Source organism: Tachyglossus aculeatus, chromosome X1 (genome assembly GCF_015852505.1).
Source record: "Tachyglossus aculeatus isolate mTacAcu1 chromosome X1, mTacAcu1.pri, whole genome shotgun sequence".
Taxonomy (NCBI): domain Eukaryota; kingdom Metazoa; phylum Chordata; class Mammalia; order Monotremata; family Tachyglossidae; genus Tachyglossus; species Tachyglossus aculeatus.
The window spans coordinates 134,256,505-134,273,547 of record NC_052101.1 but is presented as its reverse complement, the minus strand read 5'-3'; the positions used below and the strand labels follow the sequence as shown (position 1 = coordinate 134,273,547).

General features: G+C 46.9%; 1 protein-coding gene across 1 annotated transcript in view; it reads right to left on the bottom strand.

Annotated features, from left to right (window-relative positions):
* LOC119919705 (telomere repeats-binding bouquet formation protein 1-like) overlaps positions 1 to 13,722 on the bottom strand; it is a 28,591-nt gene extending 14,869 nt beyond the window's left edge. Inside the window, exons 1-7 of the mRNA XM_038740323.1 lie at positions 13,604 to 13,722; positions 11,894 to 11,956; positions 10,265 to 10,372; positions 7,945 to 8,073; positions 6,637 to 6,768; positions 331 to 391; positions 120 to 235 (exon numbers count right to left, since the gene is read on the bottom strand). Of these exons, the coding sequence (XP_038596251.1) occupies positions 120 to 235; positions 331 to 391; positions 6,637 to 6,768; positions 7,945 to 8,073; positions 10,265 to 10,372; positions 11,894 to 11,927 (580 nt within the window). The 5' untranslated portion in view covers positions 11,928 to 11,956; positions 13,604 to 13,722. The remainder of the gene's footprint in view (positions 1 to 119; positions 236 to 330; positions 392 to 6,636; positions 6,769 to 7,944; positions 8,074 to 10,264; positions 10,373 to 11,893; positions 11,957 to 13,603) is intronic.
* Positions 13,723 to 17,043: the final 3,321 nt, after the last annotated feature.

The following is a 17,043-nucleotide window of genomic DNA, read 5'->3' as shown; positions in this document are numbered from 1 at the left end:
TTGACTTTGCACAGATACTCTCCTGAAAAAATTCAGCTTTCAACAATTCATAGAGTCTCTAACTTTTCTTATGCTCATTTCAATGGCCACAAATACCATAGAAAATTGACAATAATTACCATTTTTAGGTTTGCTGACAGCTGCACTTAGAGTATTGCACACTATATACCACAGGGGATATTTCTTCTTAAAGCTTTCATTCGAGGAATCAATTTCAGATTTTGTGAGAGTGTCCCTATTAGGAAACAAGTAAAGTGCTCAAAATGTTTTCAGTTTACAAACCTTTGTTCCCTACTATCTTGACCAAAGATTAGTTTCCTAGTTGTTTACCTGAATAACTTTCGCAGAACATCAATACAGCCTGTTCCATTCAAAAGCACTTGTCCAACACCTAAAAATAACCCAAAATTGATTATACATCATATAATTGTAATTATAGTAATAACGATAGTATTTCATTAAGTGCTTACTATGTGTCAAGCACTGTATTAAGTGCTTGGGTAGATACAAGACAATCAGGTCCCATAAGGGACTCACAGTTTTAAGTTCAAGGAGAACAGGTATTGAATCCCCTATTTGCGGATGTGATTACGTGAAGTGTAAGAGATGTTCAATCACTTGCCCAAAGTGGGAGAGCCGGGATTAGAATCCAGGTCTTCAAGTCCCTAACTATGCCCCTCTTTCTGCTTCTCCCACTCACTTCTGTGTCACAGTGACTTGCTCCTTTCGTTCTTCCCCCCTTCCCAGCCCCACAGCACTTAGGTCCCAATGTGGGCAGGGATTGTCTCTATTGCTGAATTGTACCTTCCAAGTGCTTAGTACAGTGCTCTGCACACAGTAATTGCTCAATAAATATGATTGAATGAAGGTACATGTCTGTAATTTATTTAGTTATTAATATCTATTTCCCCCACTCTAGACTGAAAGCTCGTTATGGGCAGGGAATGTGTTTTTTATTGTTATATTGTACTCTACCAAGAGCTTAGTACAGTGCCCTGCACATAGTAAGTGCTCAATAAATACAACCAAATGAATGAATGAATTCCTCCACCCCTGCCCCCTTAGCCTACCACCTCTCCTCGTCGCTTACCCCACACACTGGTCCTGCTCAATTCACTTCCATCCAACTCTTCCTCAGCCTCATCCCTGGCCCCCTACTCCATTCATTCATTCAATCGTATTCATTAAGCACTTAATGGATGCAGAGCACTTTACTAAGCGTTTGGAAAGTACAATTCAGTAATAAAACAATTCAGTGATCCCTACCCACAACCGGTTTACAGTCTAGATGGAGGGAGACACACATCAAAACAAGCAAACAGGCAAGAATAGTATCAATATCAATAAACTGAACAAGTAAACAGGCATTAATATAAATAAATACAATTTTAGATAAGTACAAATATACACAAGTGCTGTGGGGCACCGCCCTTCATCTCCCTCCAACAGCACTGACCCCCGCCAGCTCACTCTCATTCAACCCCTTGCTACCTCTAACACCAGTCCTACCCCCTGCACCCTCCACACAGCCTCAGACTTCTAGACTGAAAGCTCGTTGTGGGCAGGGAATGTGTTTATTTATTATTGTTGTATTGTAGTCTCCCAAGTGCTTAGTATAGTGCTCTGCACACAGTAAGTGCTCAATAAATACGATTGAATGAATGACAGAGTAAATCCTTGACCTATTCCTGACCCACTCACTGTTCCTCTTCGCCATCACTGAAACCTGGCTCTTGCCAGATGACACTGTCTTCTCTGCTGTTCTCTCTAGAGAGGGGGCCCTCAACTTCTCAGACTCCCCCAGACTCACTGGGTACAGAAGGGCAATGAGTCAACTTCCTTCTCACTCCCCAATGCCACTTTCACACCATTCCACCTCTCCCATCAATTTCTTTCCCTTCCTTTGAAGCCCACATCATCAGCCTCTACCACCCATTCTGATTACCAGTCACGGTCATCTACCGCCCCCGCCTCCACCCCCCGGCCCCACCTCCGACTTTCTGAATCATTTGGATCCTTTTCTTACATTCCTTCTCTCATTCTCCATCCCTACATTGATCCTTTTGGACTTCAATATCCATGTGCATGTCCCCGACGATCCTTTCACTGTCCATCTCCTCTCACTTCTCTACTCCAATGACCTGCTGCTCCATCTCACCTCACACACTTATCAACTTGGCCACATATTTGATTAGAGAAGCAGTGTGGCTCAGTGGAAAGAGCATGGGCTTTAGAGTCAGAGGTCATGGGTTTAAATCCCGGCTCTGCCACTTGTAAGCTGTGTGACTTTGGGCAAGTCACTTAACTTCTCTGGGTCTCAGTTTCCTCATCTGTAAAATGGAGATTAAGACTGTGAGCACCCCATGGGACAACCTGATCACCTTGTAACCTCTCCAGCGCTTAGAACAGTGCTTTGCACATAGTAAGTGCTTAATAAATGCCACTATTATTATTATCTTCTAATCTCTAGAACTGTACAATCTCTCCCCTCACCAATACTGAAATTCCTCTATCAGACCACAAACTCCTCACTCATGCAATATACAATCTATACGATCTCCTCTTTCCCATTCCCCCCATCCCACACAAATCTGTCCTTTTCTTTTGACCACCTCCAATATTCTACAGCCACCCTACCCCCATTTGGTCTCCATTCCCCAACTAACTTCTCTGGAAACACGAATCGGCACACCGCCACCCACTCCACCAAACTCAACTCCCTCGCTTCCCCTGTACCTCCACCGATCTCATACCTCTAACCCCACAACCCTGAATCACTTCCACAGTTCGCTTCCTCTGCTCCTGTGCCTGAGTTGTGGAGCACTGTTGGCAGAAATCCAGACATCTCTCTGACCTTGTCCACCTGACATTCATTCTTATCTGCTTCAATTAGGCCCTCTCCACTGCCCGACAACAGTACTGCTCCTTCCTAATTCACTCCGTCTGTCAGTCAATTGCATTTATTGAGTGCTTACTGTGTGCAGAGCAGTGTATTCATTCATTCATTCAATCATATTTATTGAGGGCTGTGTGCAGAGCACTGTACTAAGTGCTTGGGAAGTACAAATCGGGAACAAGCGCTGGGGAAAACACAATAAACCAAGAAACTCCCACACCCACTGCCCTCACCAGCTGTTCCAAACATTTAACTCTCTCCTCTAACCTCCTGATCCCCCATCCCCACCACCTCTTTCCCCTAATGACCTGGCTACATTCTTCATCAACAAAATTGGAACCATCAGGCATGATCTCCCTAAAATCCCCCCTGCTCCTCTCCAATGCTGCTGCTCCTCTTCCACCTTCTTTGACTCTTCCATTATTCTCTGCAGTAACATAAAATGAGAGCTCTCACCTCCTCTAAATCTAGCCCATCCCTTCATACCTTTTTAAACCACTCTTCCCCTCCCTTCTTCCCTCCTTGACCACCATCTTCAGCTGTTCACTTTCTAATGGCTTCTTCCCCACTGCTTTCAAACATGCTTATGTAACCCCTATCCTAAAAAAAAAACAAAAAAAATCCTCTCTTGATCCCATGGTTCCCTCCAATTACCGCCCCATCTCACTCCTACCATTTCTCTAAAAACTTCTTCAGAGAGTTGTTTATACCCGTTGTCTACCCTTTCTCTCCTCGACCCCCTCCAATCTGGCTTCTGCCCCCTTCACTCCACAGAAGCAGCCCATCTCCAAGGTAACCAATGACTTTCTTCTTGCCAAATTTGATGGCCTCTACTCTATCCTAATTCTTCTAGACTGCCCCACTGCCTTAGGCACTACAGACCACCCCTTTCTACTTGACACTTTATCCAACCCTGACTTCACTGACACTGTCCTCTTGGTTCTTCTCCTATCTCTCTGACTGCTCCTTCTCAGTTTCTTTTGCTGGCTCCTCCTCTGCCTCCCACCCTCTGACAGAGAGGGTCCCTGAAGGTTCAATTATGGGTCCCCTTTTATTCTCCATCTACACTCACTCCCTTGGAGAACTCATTCGGTCCCATGGCTTCAACTTCCATCTCTATGCAGATGATCCCCAAATCTACATCTCCAGGCCCGACCTCTATCCTTCCCTACAATTTCGTGTTTCTTCCTCCCTTTAGGACATCTCTACCTGGATGTCCCGCAGACGCCTCAAAATAAAGACGTCCAAAACTGAACTCCTTATCTTCCCACCCAAATCTTGTCTACCTGCTGTTTTTCCCATCCCTGGAGATGCTATCCCTATCCCTATCTCACAAGCTGTAACCTTGACGTTGCCCTCATCTTTCTTGTTCTACCCATCGATTTAATCTGGCACCAAATCCTGTCAGTTCTACCTTTAACAACATCTCCAAAATTCACCCTTTCCTCCCCACCCAAGCTGCTACCACGCTGATCTGCTCCTCTGCCGCCGCTAACCTCCTCACTGGGCCTCGTTCTCGCCCATCCTGCCATCGACCCCCGGCCCACCTCCTTCCCCTGGCCCAGAATGCCCTCCCTCTACACACCCGCCAAGCTAGCCCTCTTCCTCCCTTCAAAGCCCTCCAGGAGGCCTTCCCAGACTGAGCCCCCTTTTTCCTCTCCTCCTCCCCATCCCCCCGCCCTACCTCCTTCCCCTCCCCACAGCACTTGTACATATTTGTACAGATTTATCACTCTATTTTACTTGTACATATTTACTACTCTATTTATTGTATTAATGATGTGCATATAGCTATAATTCTATTGATTCTGACGGTTTTGACACCTGTCTACATGCTCTGTTTTGTTGTCTGTCTCCTCTTCTAGATTGTGAGTCCGTTGTTCGGTAGGGACTGTCTCTATCTATTGCTGACTTGAACTTCTCAAGCGCTTAATACAGTGCTCTGCACACAGTAAGTGCTCAATAAATACTATTGAATGGATGAATGAGTGATCCAAGCCCTTGTCCTATCCCGCCTTGACTACTGCATCTGCCTCCTCGCTGACCTCCCTGCCTCCTGTCTCTCCTCACTCCAAATCATACTTCATTTTGCCGCCCAGATCATTTTTCAACAAAATCTTCCCACTCTTCAAGAACCTATAATGGCTGCCCATCCACCTTGGCATTAAACAGAAATTCTTTACTGTTGGTTTAAAGCACTCAATCAGCTTGCCCCCTCCTACCTCACCTCAACGATTTCCTACTCCAGCCCAGCCCACTATTCCACCTTTCTAGTACCAGTTTACTCACTGTGCCCCCTTCTCTGTTTCACTGCCGGCCGCTTTCCCACACCCTCCCCCTCCACATCCTCCCAACCTCATGACACTTAGGTACAAGTCTTTAAATTATCTGTAATAAATCATTTATTTACACTAATGCCTGTCTCCCTCACTAGACTGTAAACTCATTATTGGGCAGGGAATGTGTCTGCAAATTCTATTGTACTGTACTCTCCCAAGCACTTAGTACAATGCTCTGCACATACCACTGATTGACTGATTGATTGATTACTTAGAATTTCGAGTTACTGTCAAATTGCACGCATCACAGAAAATACTTAGGCAATATGTTATCTGAACGTTACACTCAGAAGGACGTCAATCTATCAATGTTACTTATTGAGCACTTACGGTGAGCAGAGCACTGTACTAAGTCTACTTGTCACCTGTCTACTTGTTTTGTTGCCTGTCTCCCCCTTCTAGACTGTGAGCCCGTTGATGGGTAGCGATTGTTTTTATCTGTTGCTGAATTGTACTTCTGAAGCACTTAGTACAGTACTCTGCACACAGTAAGCACTCAATAAATACGACTGACTGAATGAATGAAGTGCTTGGGAGAGTACAATGGAGAGGCAGGCATGCCCCCTTCCCCAAGGAGCTGACACTCAACAGAGGGTGTCTTGTGGCTTAGTGGAAAGAGCACGGGCTTGGGAGTCAGAGATCGTGGATTCTAATCCCGGCTCTGCTACTTGTCAGATGTGTGACTTTGGGCAAGTCATTTTACTTCTCTGGACCTCAGTAACCTCATCTGTATAATGGGGATTAAGACTGTGAGCCCTAAGTGGGGCAACATGATCACCCTGTATCTACTCCAGTGTTTAGAACAGTGTTTGGCACATAATATGTGCTTAACAGATACCATCATGATTATTACTTTTAAAATTACAGATAGGGGAGTGAAGTGTGTGGGGTGGATTGTAGTAGGAGATAAAGTAGGAGGGGGAAAGAAGCCACTCAGTTTCCTGGTGGTAAGGTAAGCCCATGGTAAGGAGTTTCTGTTTGATGCAGAGTGCAGAGAGGGATGAGCAACCATTACAGGTTTTTCAGGAGTGGGGAGACTCGGACCAAATGTTTCTTTGTTGTTGGTTTGTTTTTTTTTTAAAAAAAAAACAGATCCGGGCAGCCACGTGAAGTAAGGCCTGTAGTGGGAAGAGACTGGAGGCAGGAAGGTCAGTGCTTTACTGCTTTTCAACATGGACAGTTCTAAAATACTGAACAACCAAAAGCACCCGGATATTTTATGACCCCCCTAAATCCAGAATTTATTAACTGGAGATGTGCATACACAGCCTTCACATGGCTTCAGTGGAAACTGGATTAAAAGGGCTGAGAAGAACTGCTCTGGTACATGGACCATATCACACAGAAAATGAAATATTTATGTTCCATGGAGATAATTCTCATTGGAAAATCCACACTTACTGTTCTTTGAAACTAGGCTCAATAGAAGGGAGACAGAGATTGTCCGCAAATCCAAACTGGACTTCTCGTCAACTATGAACATCTTCACTTCCTCAAAAAAATCAGGAGTACAGAGACTTTGATGACAGGGGGCTGAAACAAGAACACAAGTCATAAGAATGGCTATTACAAAGCACAAGCATTTTAAAAATATATTTAACAAATTAAAAGCTTGCATTGCAGAAATTGGGCCAATTTTCTGTGGCTCCAATCGAACTGTGCACAGTATAAAGCCAATGTGACCATAATCCAGAGCTAATGAGTCACATCTAACCCATTCCAACAGAACTGGGCATTTCCTTCTCCATCAAGGGCACACAATTCTCATTTCAAACTGGGGTCTTTCTGCCTTCAAAATGAAGCTACATGGGGAAAATTACCTGTTTAATACCAAGCGCTTAGTACAGTGCTCTGCACACAGTAAGCACTCCATAAATATCACTGAGTTAATGAGTGAATGAACTCTCAAAAAAATCCTACATACTGGTAGGCACTGAAACAATTTTCTGTGTTAAGCAAATCACATAAAAGAGAAGACAAAAGAAAAATCATTTTCAGATATGAAACTCCAAACACTACTCTGGAAATTCAATTCAATCTTTTTTATTGAGCATTTACTGTGTGCAGAACACTGCATTAAGCACTTGGAAAGTACAATTTAGCAATAAGCTCATGACTGTAAGCTCATGGTGGGCAGGGAATGTGTCCATCAACTCTGTTTTACTGCACTCTCCCAAGCACTTACTACAGTGCTCTGCCCATAGAAAGCCCTCAATAAGTCCCATTGATGTTAATGATTATGACATTGGGACTGTTTTTCTATATTCCTTCAATAACTTTGCACATACGGGGATAGTAGCAAGAGTTAGCAATGAATTCTAGTGATCGCCATAATCACGACGTTAACAATATTAGAGTAAAAATCATTTCTAATCATCTGGATTTTCAACTATGTGGAACGTGTATTCAGACGAATAACTACAATGTCTTTGAAGCTCAGTGATCCATTCGATTTGACCATTTCAAATTTCAATTTCAGTTTAAGTAAATGAAATATGAAAACGGTGCTTTCAACGCATATTCAGTGACTGCCAGTAAATCACAGAGAACTATGACGAGTTCGTTAGTTCACATGATTTTGGTTGTTTGGGAATCAATACAGCACAGAAATAAAAAATGCTGGAAGCAAACTGTGGCAAATAGAGAAGACTAAAATGGCTTGACAGGTGAATTAGTGTGCACTATGAGATAAAATGATCTATATCTTACCACTACAATTGGCCAGACTTCCTAATGTATACAGGGTGATTTCTTTCAAGTCATTGGGCACATCTAACATTGAAAGCTCACGTACCAGCTTCAAACCACCAATACTGTGAAAATAAACACTTGCACTGCCTACAGGATTGCAAACAAAAGGAGAGATCAAACAAGGTTTCTGAATTATTCTGAAGAATCAGGCAATCAAACACTTTCTTTCAGCAGTTTTGGGATCCTTCCATCACTTTCCTGAGAATGGGGGTAGGGTGGTCTAGTAGCACCAAGGAGGGGAAGATGCCCAGGAACAAGGTTGAAGAGATCAAACCCAACAATGAAAATGTCTGTCATTCCATCAGCAGCCCCCTAAAGCTTAGAAAATACCACACCTTCACTTTCCCTCCTTTTTTTCTCATGAATTATCCCATGTCCCCTGCTCCTGCCAGCCCTAACAGGGAAGCAGCAGGGTCCGGTGGAAAGAGCAGAGGCGTGGAAGTCATAGGAACTGAGTTCTACTCCTGGATCTGCACTCGCATGCTGTGGACTTTGGGAAAGTCACTTAACCTCCCCATGCCTCAGGTTCCTCATCTGTGAAATGTGCCTGTGCCGTGTGCCCGACCGGTTTGTCTGGAATCCACTCCCAGGGCTTGGTGTAATGCCTGAGACACAGTAAATGCTTAATGCATAGCACAGTTACTCACTCTACCTGCAGTCCAGGCAAGTCTCAGTTTACTCCAGCTGCCACATCCCTCAAATTCTCTAACTCTCTTAGTCACTCAGTTACTCTCATTCATAGTCTCTCTTTCTCGATTTCCTTTGTTTTCTCCCTCACCTCCTCTATAGAACCCAGGAATTCCAGCATCCCTCCCAGTGCGTATCTCTCACTCTGGTTCCTGGTTCATCCCCCTACAGATGGCACCAAAGTTTTGGACCTTATCTGACTACCACTGGCTCTCCTCTACCACAGGTAAAGTACAGTTCCTCCTCACCGGCCGCCCAGAGGAACACCCAGAAGCAACAAGGCATCTGACCGAGTAGAGGAGGGACATTGAGAACTGCACACCAAGCCTGGAGAAGGAAGAGGGGTGGGAGTGGAGCAGCAAAACCTGAGTCACCCATGTCTCCATCCACCTTACCCTGAGAGCCCCAGGTGGGAAAGGGATCGGGTCTGATCTGATTGTCTTATATCTATCCCAGCTCTGAGTAAAGTGTTAGGTACAAAGCAATATTTTAATTACCATCATTATCATTATTATTGTTGTTATCATAATGATAATAATGATAATTGTAATATATGTTAAGCACTTACTAGGTGCCAAACACTGTACTAAACACTGTGCTAGCTACAAGACAATCACATCAGAAACCGTCCCTGTCACGCATGGGGCTCAAAGTCTAAGCAGGAGGGAGAATGGGTACTGAATCACCATTTAATGAAACAGGAAACTGAAGCAGAGAGAAGGGACTTGCCCAAGGTCATTCCACCTTTAGAATGTTAGCTCGTTATGGGAAGGGGATGTGTCTGTTAATTCTCTTGTACCACACTCTCCCGAGCACCTAGTACAGTGCTCTGCACACAGTAACTGCTGAATAAATGTCATTGATTGATTAGTCAAATAGCAGGCAAGTGGCGCAGCTGGGCCTAGAACCCAGTCCTGCCTCTCATAGTAAGCACTTAACAAATACGACTATTATCATTCCCTCTTGACTGTAAATTCCCTCCAGACTGTTAGCTCTTTGTGGGCTGAGAAAGTGTCTACCAACTCTGTTGTATTGTACTCTTCCAAGCGCTTACTACAGTGCCCCGCACACAGTAAGAGCTCAATAAATATGACTGATTGAATGACTGATTATTATCATTATTACGAGTAGATCAGGGGGTAAGGTGAAAATCTTTGGGGGCCCGATCCCACCTCAGGGATGCCTAGATGCTTGCTCTCCCGCAACTGCTGTCCCTACTGACACCCTTCCCCAAGTAATAGAGGAACAGATACTCCATTCCTTTGGAATAATCCTAGTGCTCTTTACGAAGCATTTATTGTGCCAAACCCTGTGGAAGTGCTAGGGCAGACACAAGATCATCAAACTGAACATAGTCCAGGTCCCTCATGGGGCTCACAGTCTACCTTATCCCAAATTCCTACAAGAAAAAAAGACTTTTCATTCCCACCTATTCAATTTCAGAATGCTCTTTTTTTTTTATTACAGAGGCAAGAAAAGAACAGGATCTGCCAATATCTTGGAAAACAAAGAATTATAAATTTTTGCATCATGAGATCTCACAATGTAAAATAGATATAACCCCAGATTAAATTTAAGTGAATTGTCTTACTGTTTCCTTGACAAATCGAAACAAATGACAGCAAACCACTCATTACATCACAAAAGTCGCCTAGGTGTTGCTTAATGCACCTCAGCAGTGCATCCACTTCAACCTCAGCTGTTTGAAAAAAACAAATAAAGGAAAGGCAACACAGTTAATGAAGATTGTTTCTGTTTCCCCCACTGAAAATGAACCGTTTAATAGATTGGAGTCATTTCTCCTCTGGCATAGGATCTCTGAGAGAAATAGAAAATATTCAGATGAGACCTCCTGAAGTGGGGAACTCTTCCTTTCAGGCAAATAACTGCTACACAAATGGTGCTTTTAAGTCATATGATACATTCTGTTTCCAAATCAAATCGAAAAGCACAGAAAGTAGTCATTTTGCTGTTGAACTCCTTCAATCAAATGGCTTTAACTGATGTCTTATAGTATAAGCATAGAAGATTTCGAGTGAGGCCAACTGGTGAGAATAGGTGTTTGTGCATGTGTAGAGGGGAGAAGGAGGCTGGGGGTGGCGGGAGGTGGGGCGGAGGAGTAGGCTTTGAGGAAATGGAGCTAAGAATGGAGGTAAAGAGGAGGTGAGGATGGGGGGGGGGGACCATGGATTAGGAAGGGCAGGGAGGTGGCTCTAGAGAATAAGCAGTGAGAAGCAGCATGGCTCAGTGGAAAGAGCCCAGGCTTTGGAGTCAGAGGTCATGGGTTCAAATCTCAGCTCTGCCAATTGTCATCTGTGTGACTTTGGGCAAGTCACTTCACTTCTCTGTGCCTCAGTTCCCTCATCTGTAAAAGGGGGACTAATAATAATAATAATAATAATAATAATAATAATAATGGCATTCATTAAGTGCTTATTATGTGCAAAGCACTGTTCTAAGCACTGGGGAGTTTACAAGGTGATCACGCTGTCCCACGTGGGGCTCACAGTCTTAATCCCCATTTTTACAGATGAGGTAACTGAGGCACAGAGAAGTTAAGTGAGTTGCCCAAAGTCACACAGCTGACAAGTGGTGGAGCCGGGATTTGAACCCATGACCTCTGACTCCAAAGTCCATGATCTTTCACTGAGCCACGCTGCTTTCCCCAAATGTAATGTAATTAAGACTGTGAGCCCCCTGTAGGACAACCTGATCACCTTGTAACCTCCTCAGCGCTTAGAACAGTGCTTGGCACATAGTAAGCACTTAATAAATGCCATCATCATCATCATAAAGTGCAAAAAACACCTTTCTGCTCTGCACATCAACATGGCATTCAGGTGTTCCTTGGAGATTGGATGGGTAGTCTAAAAGATACCGCCTTATTATGAATCATCTATAATTCTATTTATTTATATTGATGCTATTAATGCCTGTTTACTTGTTTTGATGTCTGTCTCCCCTCTTCTAGACTGTGAGCCTTTTGTTGGGTAGGGATTGTCTCTGTTGCTGAATTGTACTTTCCATGTGCTTAGTACAGTGCTCTGCACACAGTTAGCGCTCAATAAATACGATTGATTAAATGAATGAATATTGTGATGTATAGACTGAAGACATGAGAGGTTGGAGGGAGGGAGACCTACCTAATGGCACTAAACAAAAAATACACGGACAAGAAACAGGAAAACTGGTTCAAGAAACATAACCGAAGAGATTTTACCATTAGGAATTTCCTTGTTCAAACTGCAGTCCATATTTCCTTTTGTAGCTCTATTTTTTTTATCTACAAGAAAAATGTATTTTCAAATGATTTATATCAGAATCATTATTTCACAACATTGCCGGTACAATAAAATACATAACAAGTGCAAGCACATTTCACAGACAATACTCTCCTTCTCCGGCTCTTTGATTTTTCCATCTCTTGTGTGGGATATATTGTCCCAGGGAACAGAAGACCCAGAAGACCTAGCTTCTTTTCACAGTTCTGCCATTCATTTCCCGGGCAAGTTTGAGATCCCCGGTTAATCGGAAATTTGAACAAAGTCATAACTGTGGTAGTCATTAAGTACTTACTATGTGTCGGGCACCGTACTAAGTGCTGGGGTAGATACGAGATAATCAAGTTGGACCAGTCCCTGTCCCACTCCGATCTCGTCGTCTTAATCCCCACTTTGCAGATGAGGTAGCTGAGGCACGGAGCAGTTACGTGCAATTCGGCCCTCTACTTCTTCATGAGACCTCCGCCCCTCAGGCCCTTGGGCCCCCACGCCCCCCTCCCCCCAACACACACACACACACACACACACACACACACACACACACACACACACACACAGACAGACAGACAGACAGACGGCAGGTCCGTCCAGATGGTGAGAGTTTGTTCTCCTTTGGTTGTCGGGGCGGACGAGCCGCCCCTCCCGGGCTCCTGGAATGGCAGGGGAGATGGTTCCGGCTGGAGCGTCCCCCTTCCTCTGCCGTGGAGGCCAACTCGGCCGATGGCGCCCCCTGCCCCTGGGGAGGACGGAAACGCCTCCGACAGCGCCCCCTCCCCACATCACTGGGGAAGGCAGGAACTCTGCCCAAAGCGCCCCTCAATTCCTGCGGAGGGGACAGATAAACTTCGCCCGAAGCGCCCCTCAATTCCTGTGGAGGAGACAGGTAAACTCTGCCCGAAGCGCCCCTCAGTTCCTGCGGAGGAGATGGACAAAATCTGCGCAAGGCTCCCCTCAATTCCTGTGGGGGAGATAGATAAACTCTGCCCGAAGCACCCCTCAATTCCTGTGGAGGAGATAAACTCTGCCCAAAGCGCCCCTCAATTCCTGTGGAGGAGAGAGACTTTACCCAAAGCGCCCCTCGATCCCTGTGGTGGGGGCAAGCTCGACTCCGAGGGCACCGACCAGGGTGGACTTTCCGTGCCCGTTTGAAGGCCTGACGCTCACCTGGCTTCCGCAATGGCGGCTGCACTCTGCCGACACTGCTGCCCCTCTTCCCCCGTGGAGGAGGTAAACTCTACCCCGAGCGCCCCACAATCTATGTGGCGGGAAATTCGGCCCGAAGACCACCGCGATTCCTGTGGAAGTGGTACCCTCTGCCCAAACTGACCCTCGAGTCCTGTGGAGGAGATTATTTCTGCCCAAAGCTTCCCTCGACCCCTGTGAAAGTGGTTAGACTCTGTCCATAGAACTCCCAACACCCTGTGGAGGCGATCACCTCTGCCCAAAGCGCCCCTCGATCCCCGTGGAGGGGACAAACTCGATTCCGAGGGCTCCCGCCCAAGATGGCCGGCCCCTCACCCCAACGGCCCCGCGGGAGGGACAAACTCGACCCTGAGGGCTCCCGCCCAAGATGTCCGGCCCCGTGGAGGGGCCAAACTCGAGTGTGCGGGCTCCCGCCCAAGATGTCCGGCCCCTCCCCCTCGGCCCACCTGGTCTCCGGCCCCTCGGCGCCCGCGGCCTCACGTGCTAACTGTGGTGGCTGCCCGCCGCCGGCTTCTCCCGGACGTGGCGGCTCCTCCTCAGGGCCCCGGCTCCTCCCCGACGCCTCAGCCACACCCGACTCCGCCGCCCGACCGTCGCCTCGCTCTTCCCGCGCAACGGGCTCCTCCCCGGCCCGGCCCGGCCCCGCCCCGCCCCCCGGCCCCCGCGCGCCACTTCCGCCCTCCTCCTCACAACGGCCGCCCCACCGCCCCCTACCGGCCGCCGGCCGCCATTGCCCTCTCCCTGCCTTTCCCCCTCCGGCCGCACGGCGGCGCGCCGCCCTGGGAAGGCCCAGCGCTCCCTGCCGCCCCCTACCGCCCAGAGCAGCACTTTCATTCATTCATTCATTCATTCAATCGTATTGATTGAGCGCTTACTGTGTGCAGAGCACTGGACTAAGCGCTTGGGATGTACAAGTCGGCAACATATAGAGATGGGCCCTACCCAACAGCGGGCTCACAGTCTAGAAGGGGGAGACAGACAACAAAACAAAACCTATTAACAAAATAAAGTAAATAGAATAGATATGTACAAGTAAAATAGAGTAATAAATCTGTACATATATATATATATATATATATATATACATACACTCACACATATATATACACATATATATGCATATATATATATGTATATATATATATATACACAGGTGCTGTGCGGAGGGTAAGGAGGTAAGGCAGGGGGATGGGGAGGGGGAGAGGAAGGAGGGGGCTCAGTGTGGGAAGGCCTCCTGGAGGAGGTGAGCTCTCAGCAGGGCTTTGAAGAGGCCCCCAGGGCCCCCCGCTCCGCTCACTGCTCCACACCTCCCCAGACCTCCTCGCAGCCCAGCTCCTACACTGTCAGTCCATCAATCTGTTAATCAGTGGCACATATTGAACATGTACTCTCTTATTCTCTCTTACTCTCTGCGGAGCCCTGTAATAATCCCCTCCCTCCCCTCCTCCCTACCCCCACCCCATCCCAGTTCTCCTTTCTCATCACCACCCCTCTTCCCCCTCTCCCCACCCAGGCCCCCGGCAACTCATCCCAATCCAAACCCTCCCCACCCCTCGCACCCTTCCCTCTCCTTCCCCTCCCTCCACAGCTGCTGCCAAGTGTGGCCTCTGGAACCCCCACTCCGTTATAATTCATTCATTCATTCATTCATTCAATAGCATTTATTGAGCGCTTACTGTATGCAGAGCACTGTACTAAGCGCTTGGGATGTACAAGTTGGCAACATATAGAGACGGTCCCTACCCAACAGCGGGCTCACAGTCTAGACGGGGGAGACAGAGAACAAAACAAAACATATTAACAGAATAAAATACATAGGATATGTACAAATAAAATAGAGTAATAAATACATACAAACATATATATATATATATATATATATATATATATATACAGGTGCTGTGGGGAGGGGAAGGAGGTAAGATGGGGGGATAGGGGGGAGAGGAAGGAGGGGGCTCAGTCTGTGTTCAGAGCACTGTACTAAAAGCTTGGGAAGTCCAAGTCGGCAACATCTAGACATGGTCCCTACCAAGCAGCGGGCTCACAGTCTAGAAGGGGGAGACAGACAACAAAACAAAACATATAAACCAGATAAAACAAATATGTACAAGTAAAATAAATACAGTAGTAAATACGTCCAAACATATATACATATATACAGGTGCTGTGGGGAGGGGAAGGAGGTAAGGCAGGGGGGAGGGGGAGAGGAAGGAGGGGGCTCCGTGTGGGAAGGCCTCCCGGAGGAGGTGAGCTCTCGTTAGGGCTTTGAAGGGAGGAAGAGAACTCATTCATTCATTCATTCAATCGTATTTATTGAGCGCTTACTGTGTGCAGAGCACTGTACCAAGCACTTGAGGAGTACAAGCAAGCTCCCTTTCAACCTGGACCTATTCCTTTCCAAGTCTCTACTCCTCCTCGCCCTAACTGAAACATGGCTGTCTCCAGACGACACGGTCTCTTCTGCAGCTCTCTCCAGTGGAGGCCTCTTCTTCTCCCACTCCTCCAGACTCACCGGAAAAGGAGGAGTCAGTTTCCTTCTCACCCCCAATGTCGCTTTCGCACTATCCCTCCTCCCCCTTCCCTTTCCTTCCCTTCCTTTGAAGCCCAAATTATTCACCTCTACCATGCCTCCAGATTCTTGTAGCTGTCATCTACCGCCTCCTGGCCCCTCTTTAACGATTTTGACACTTTTCTCACCTTCCTTCTCTCCTTTTTCATGCCCACTCTGATCCTCGGAGACTTCAGCATCCACATGGCTATCCCTGGTGACTCCTATGCCGCCCGCCTTCTATCTCTCCTTGATGCTGCCAATCTCTTGCTCCACCCCACCTTACCCACTCACCAACTTGGTCACACCCTCGACCTCATCATCTCCCACCGCTGCATTGTCTCCACCCTCACCAACTCTGAAATCCCTCTCTCTGATCATAACCTTCTCACCTGCCTCCTCACTCACACTCCTTTCCCCTATAAATCTATATTACTACCTCACAGAGACCTCTGCTCTCTCGCCCCCATCCATCTTTCTGAGCGCCTCACATCCCACCTCGCCTCCCTTTCCTCTCTACCCAATCTTGATGATCAGATTACTGCTCTCCACTCTACCCTCTGTACTCAGCTCGACTTGCTCGCTCCACTTTCCCTTCGATGCTCTCGTACCACTAACCCACAGCCCTGGATCACTGTCACTGTCCGCCTCAGCTCTTATGCTCGAGCTGCTGAACCTGCTGGCGAGAGTCTAAACACCATGCCAACCTCGTTCACTTCAAATTTATCCTTTCCTGCCTTAACTATTTCCTCTCTTCTGCCAGACAAAACTATTTCTCCTCCCTTATTGATACCCATGCCCATCATCCCCGTCAGCTCTTCTGTACATATAACTCCCTTCTCAGGCCCCCGGTTCCTCCCCCTCCTCCTTCCCTCAGCCCCAACGATCTGGCCTCCTACTTCATTAATAAAATTAAATCCATCAGGTCTGAGCTCCCCAAAGTCACTCCCCCCACTTCTCCAACCCCCTCGGCTCTCAACCCACTCAGCTACTCTCCCATCCTTCCCAGCAGTATCCTCAGAGGAGCTCTCCTCCCTCCTCTCAAGTGCTACTCTGGCCACCTGTGCTTCTGACCCCATTCCCTCTCATCTTATGAAATCTCTCGCTCTGTCCCTTCTCCCCTCCTTAACTTCCATCTCCATTCCATCTTCAACCGCTCACTCTCCACTGGTTCCTTCCCCTCTGCCTTCAAACATGCCCACGTCTCTCCCATCCTAAAAAACCCTCTCTTGACCCTACCTCACCTTCTAGTTATAGCCCCATCTCCCTCCTACCATTCCTTTCCAAACTCCTTGAACGAGTCATCTACACACACTGCCCCGAATTCAACGCCAACTC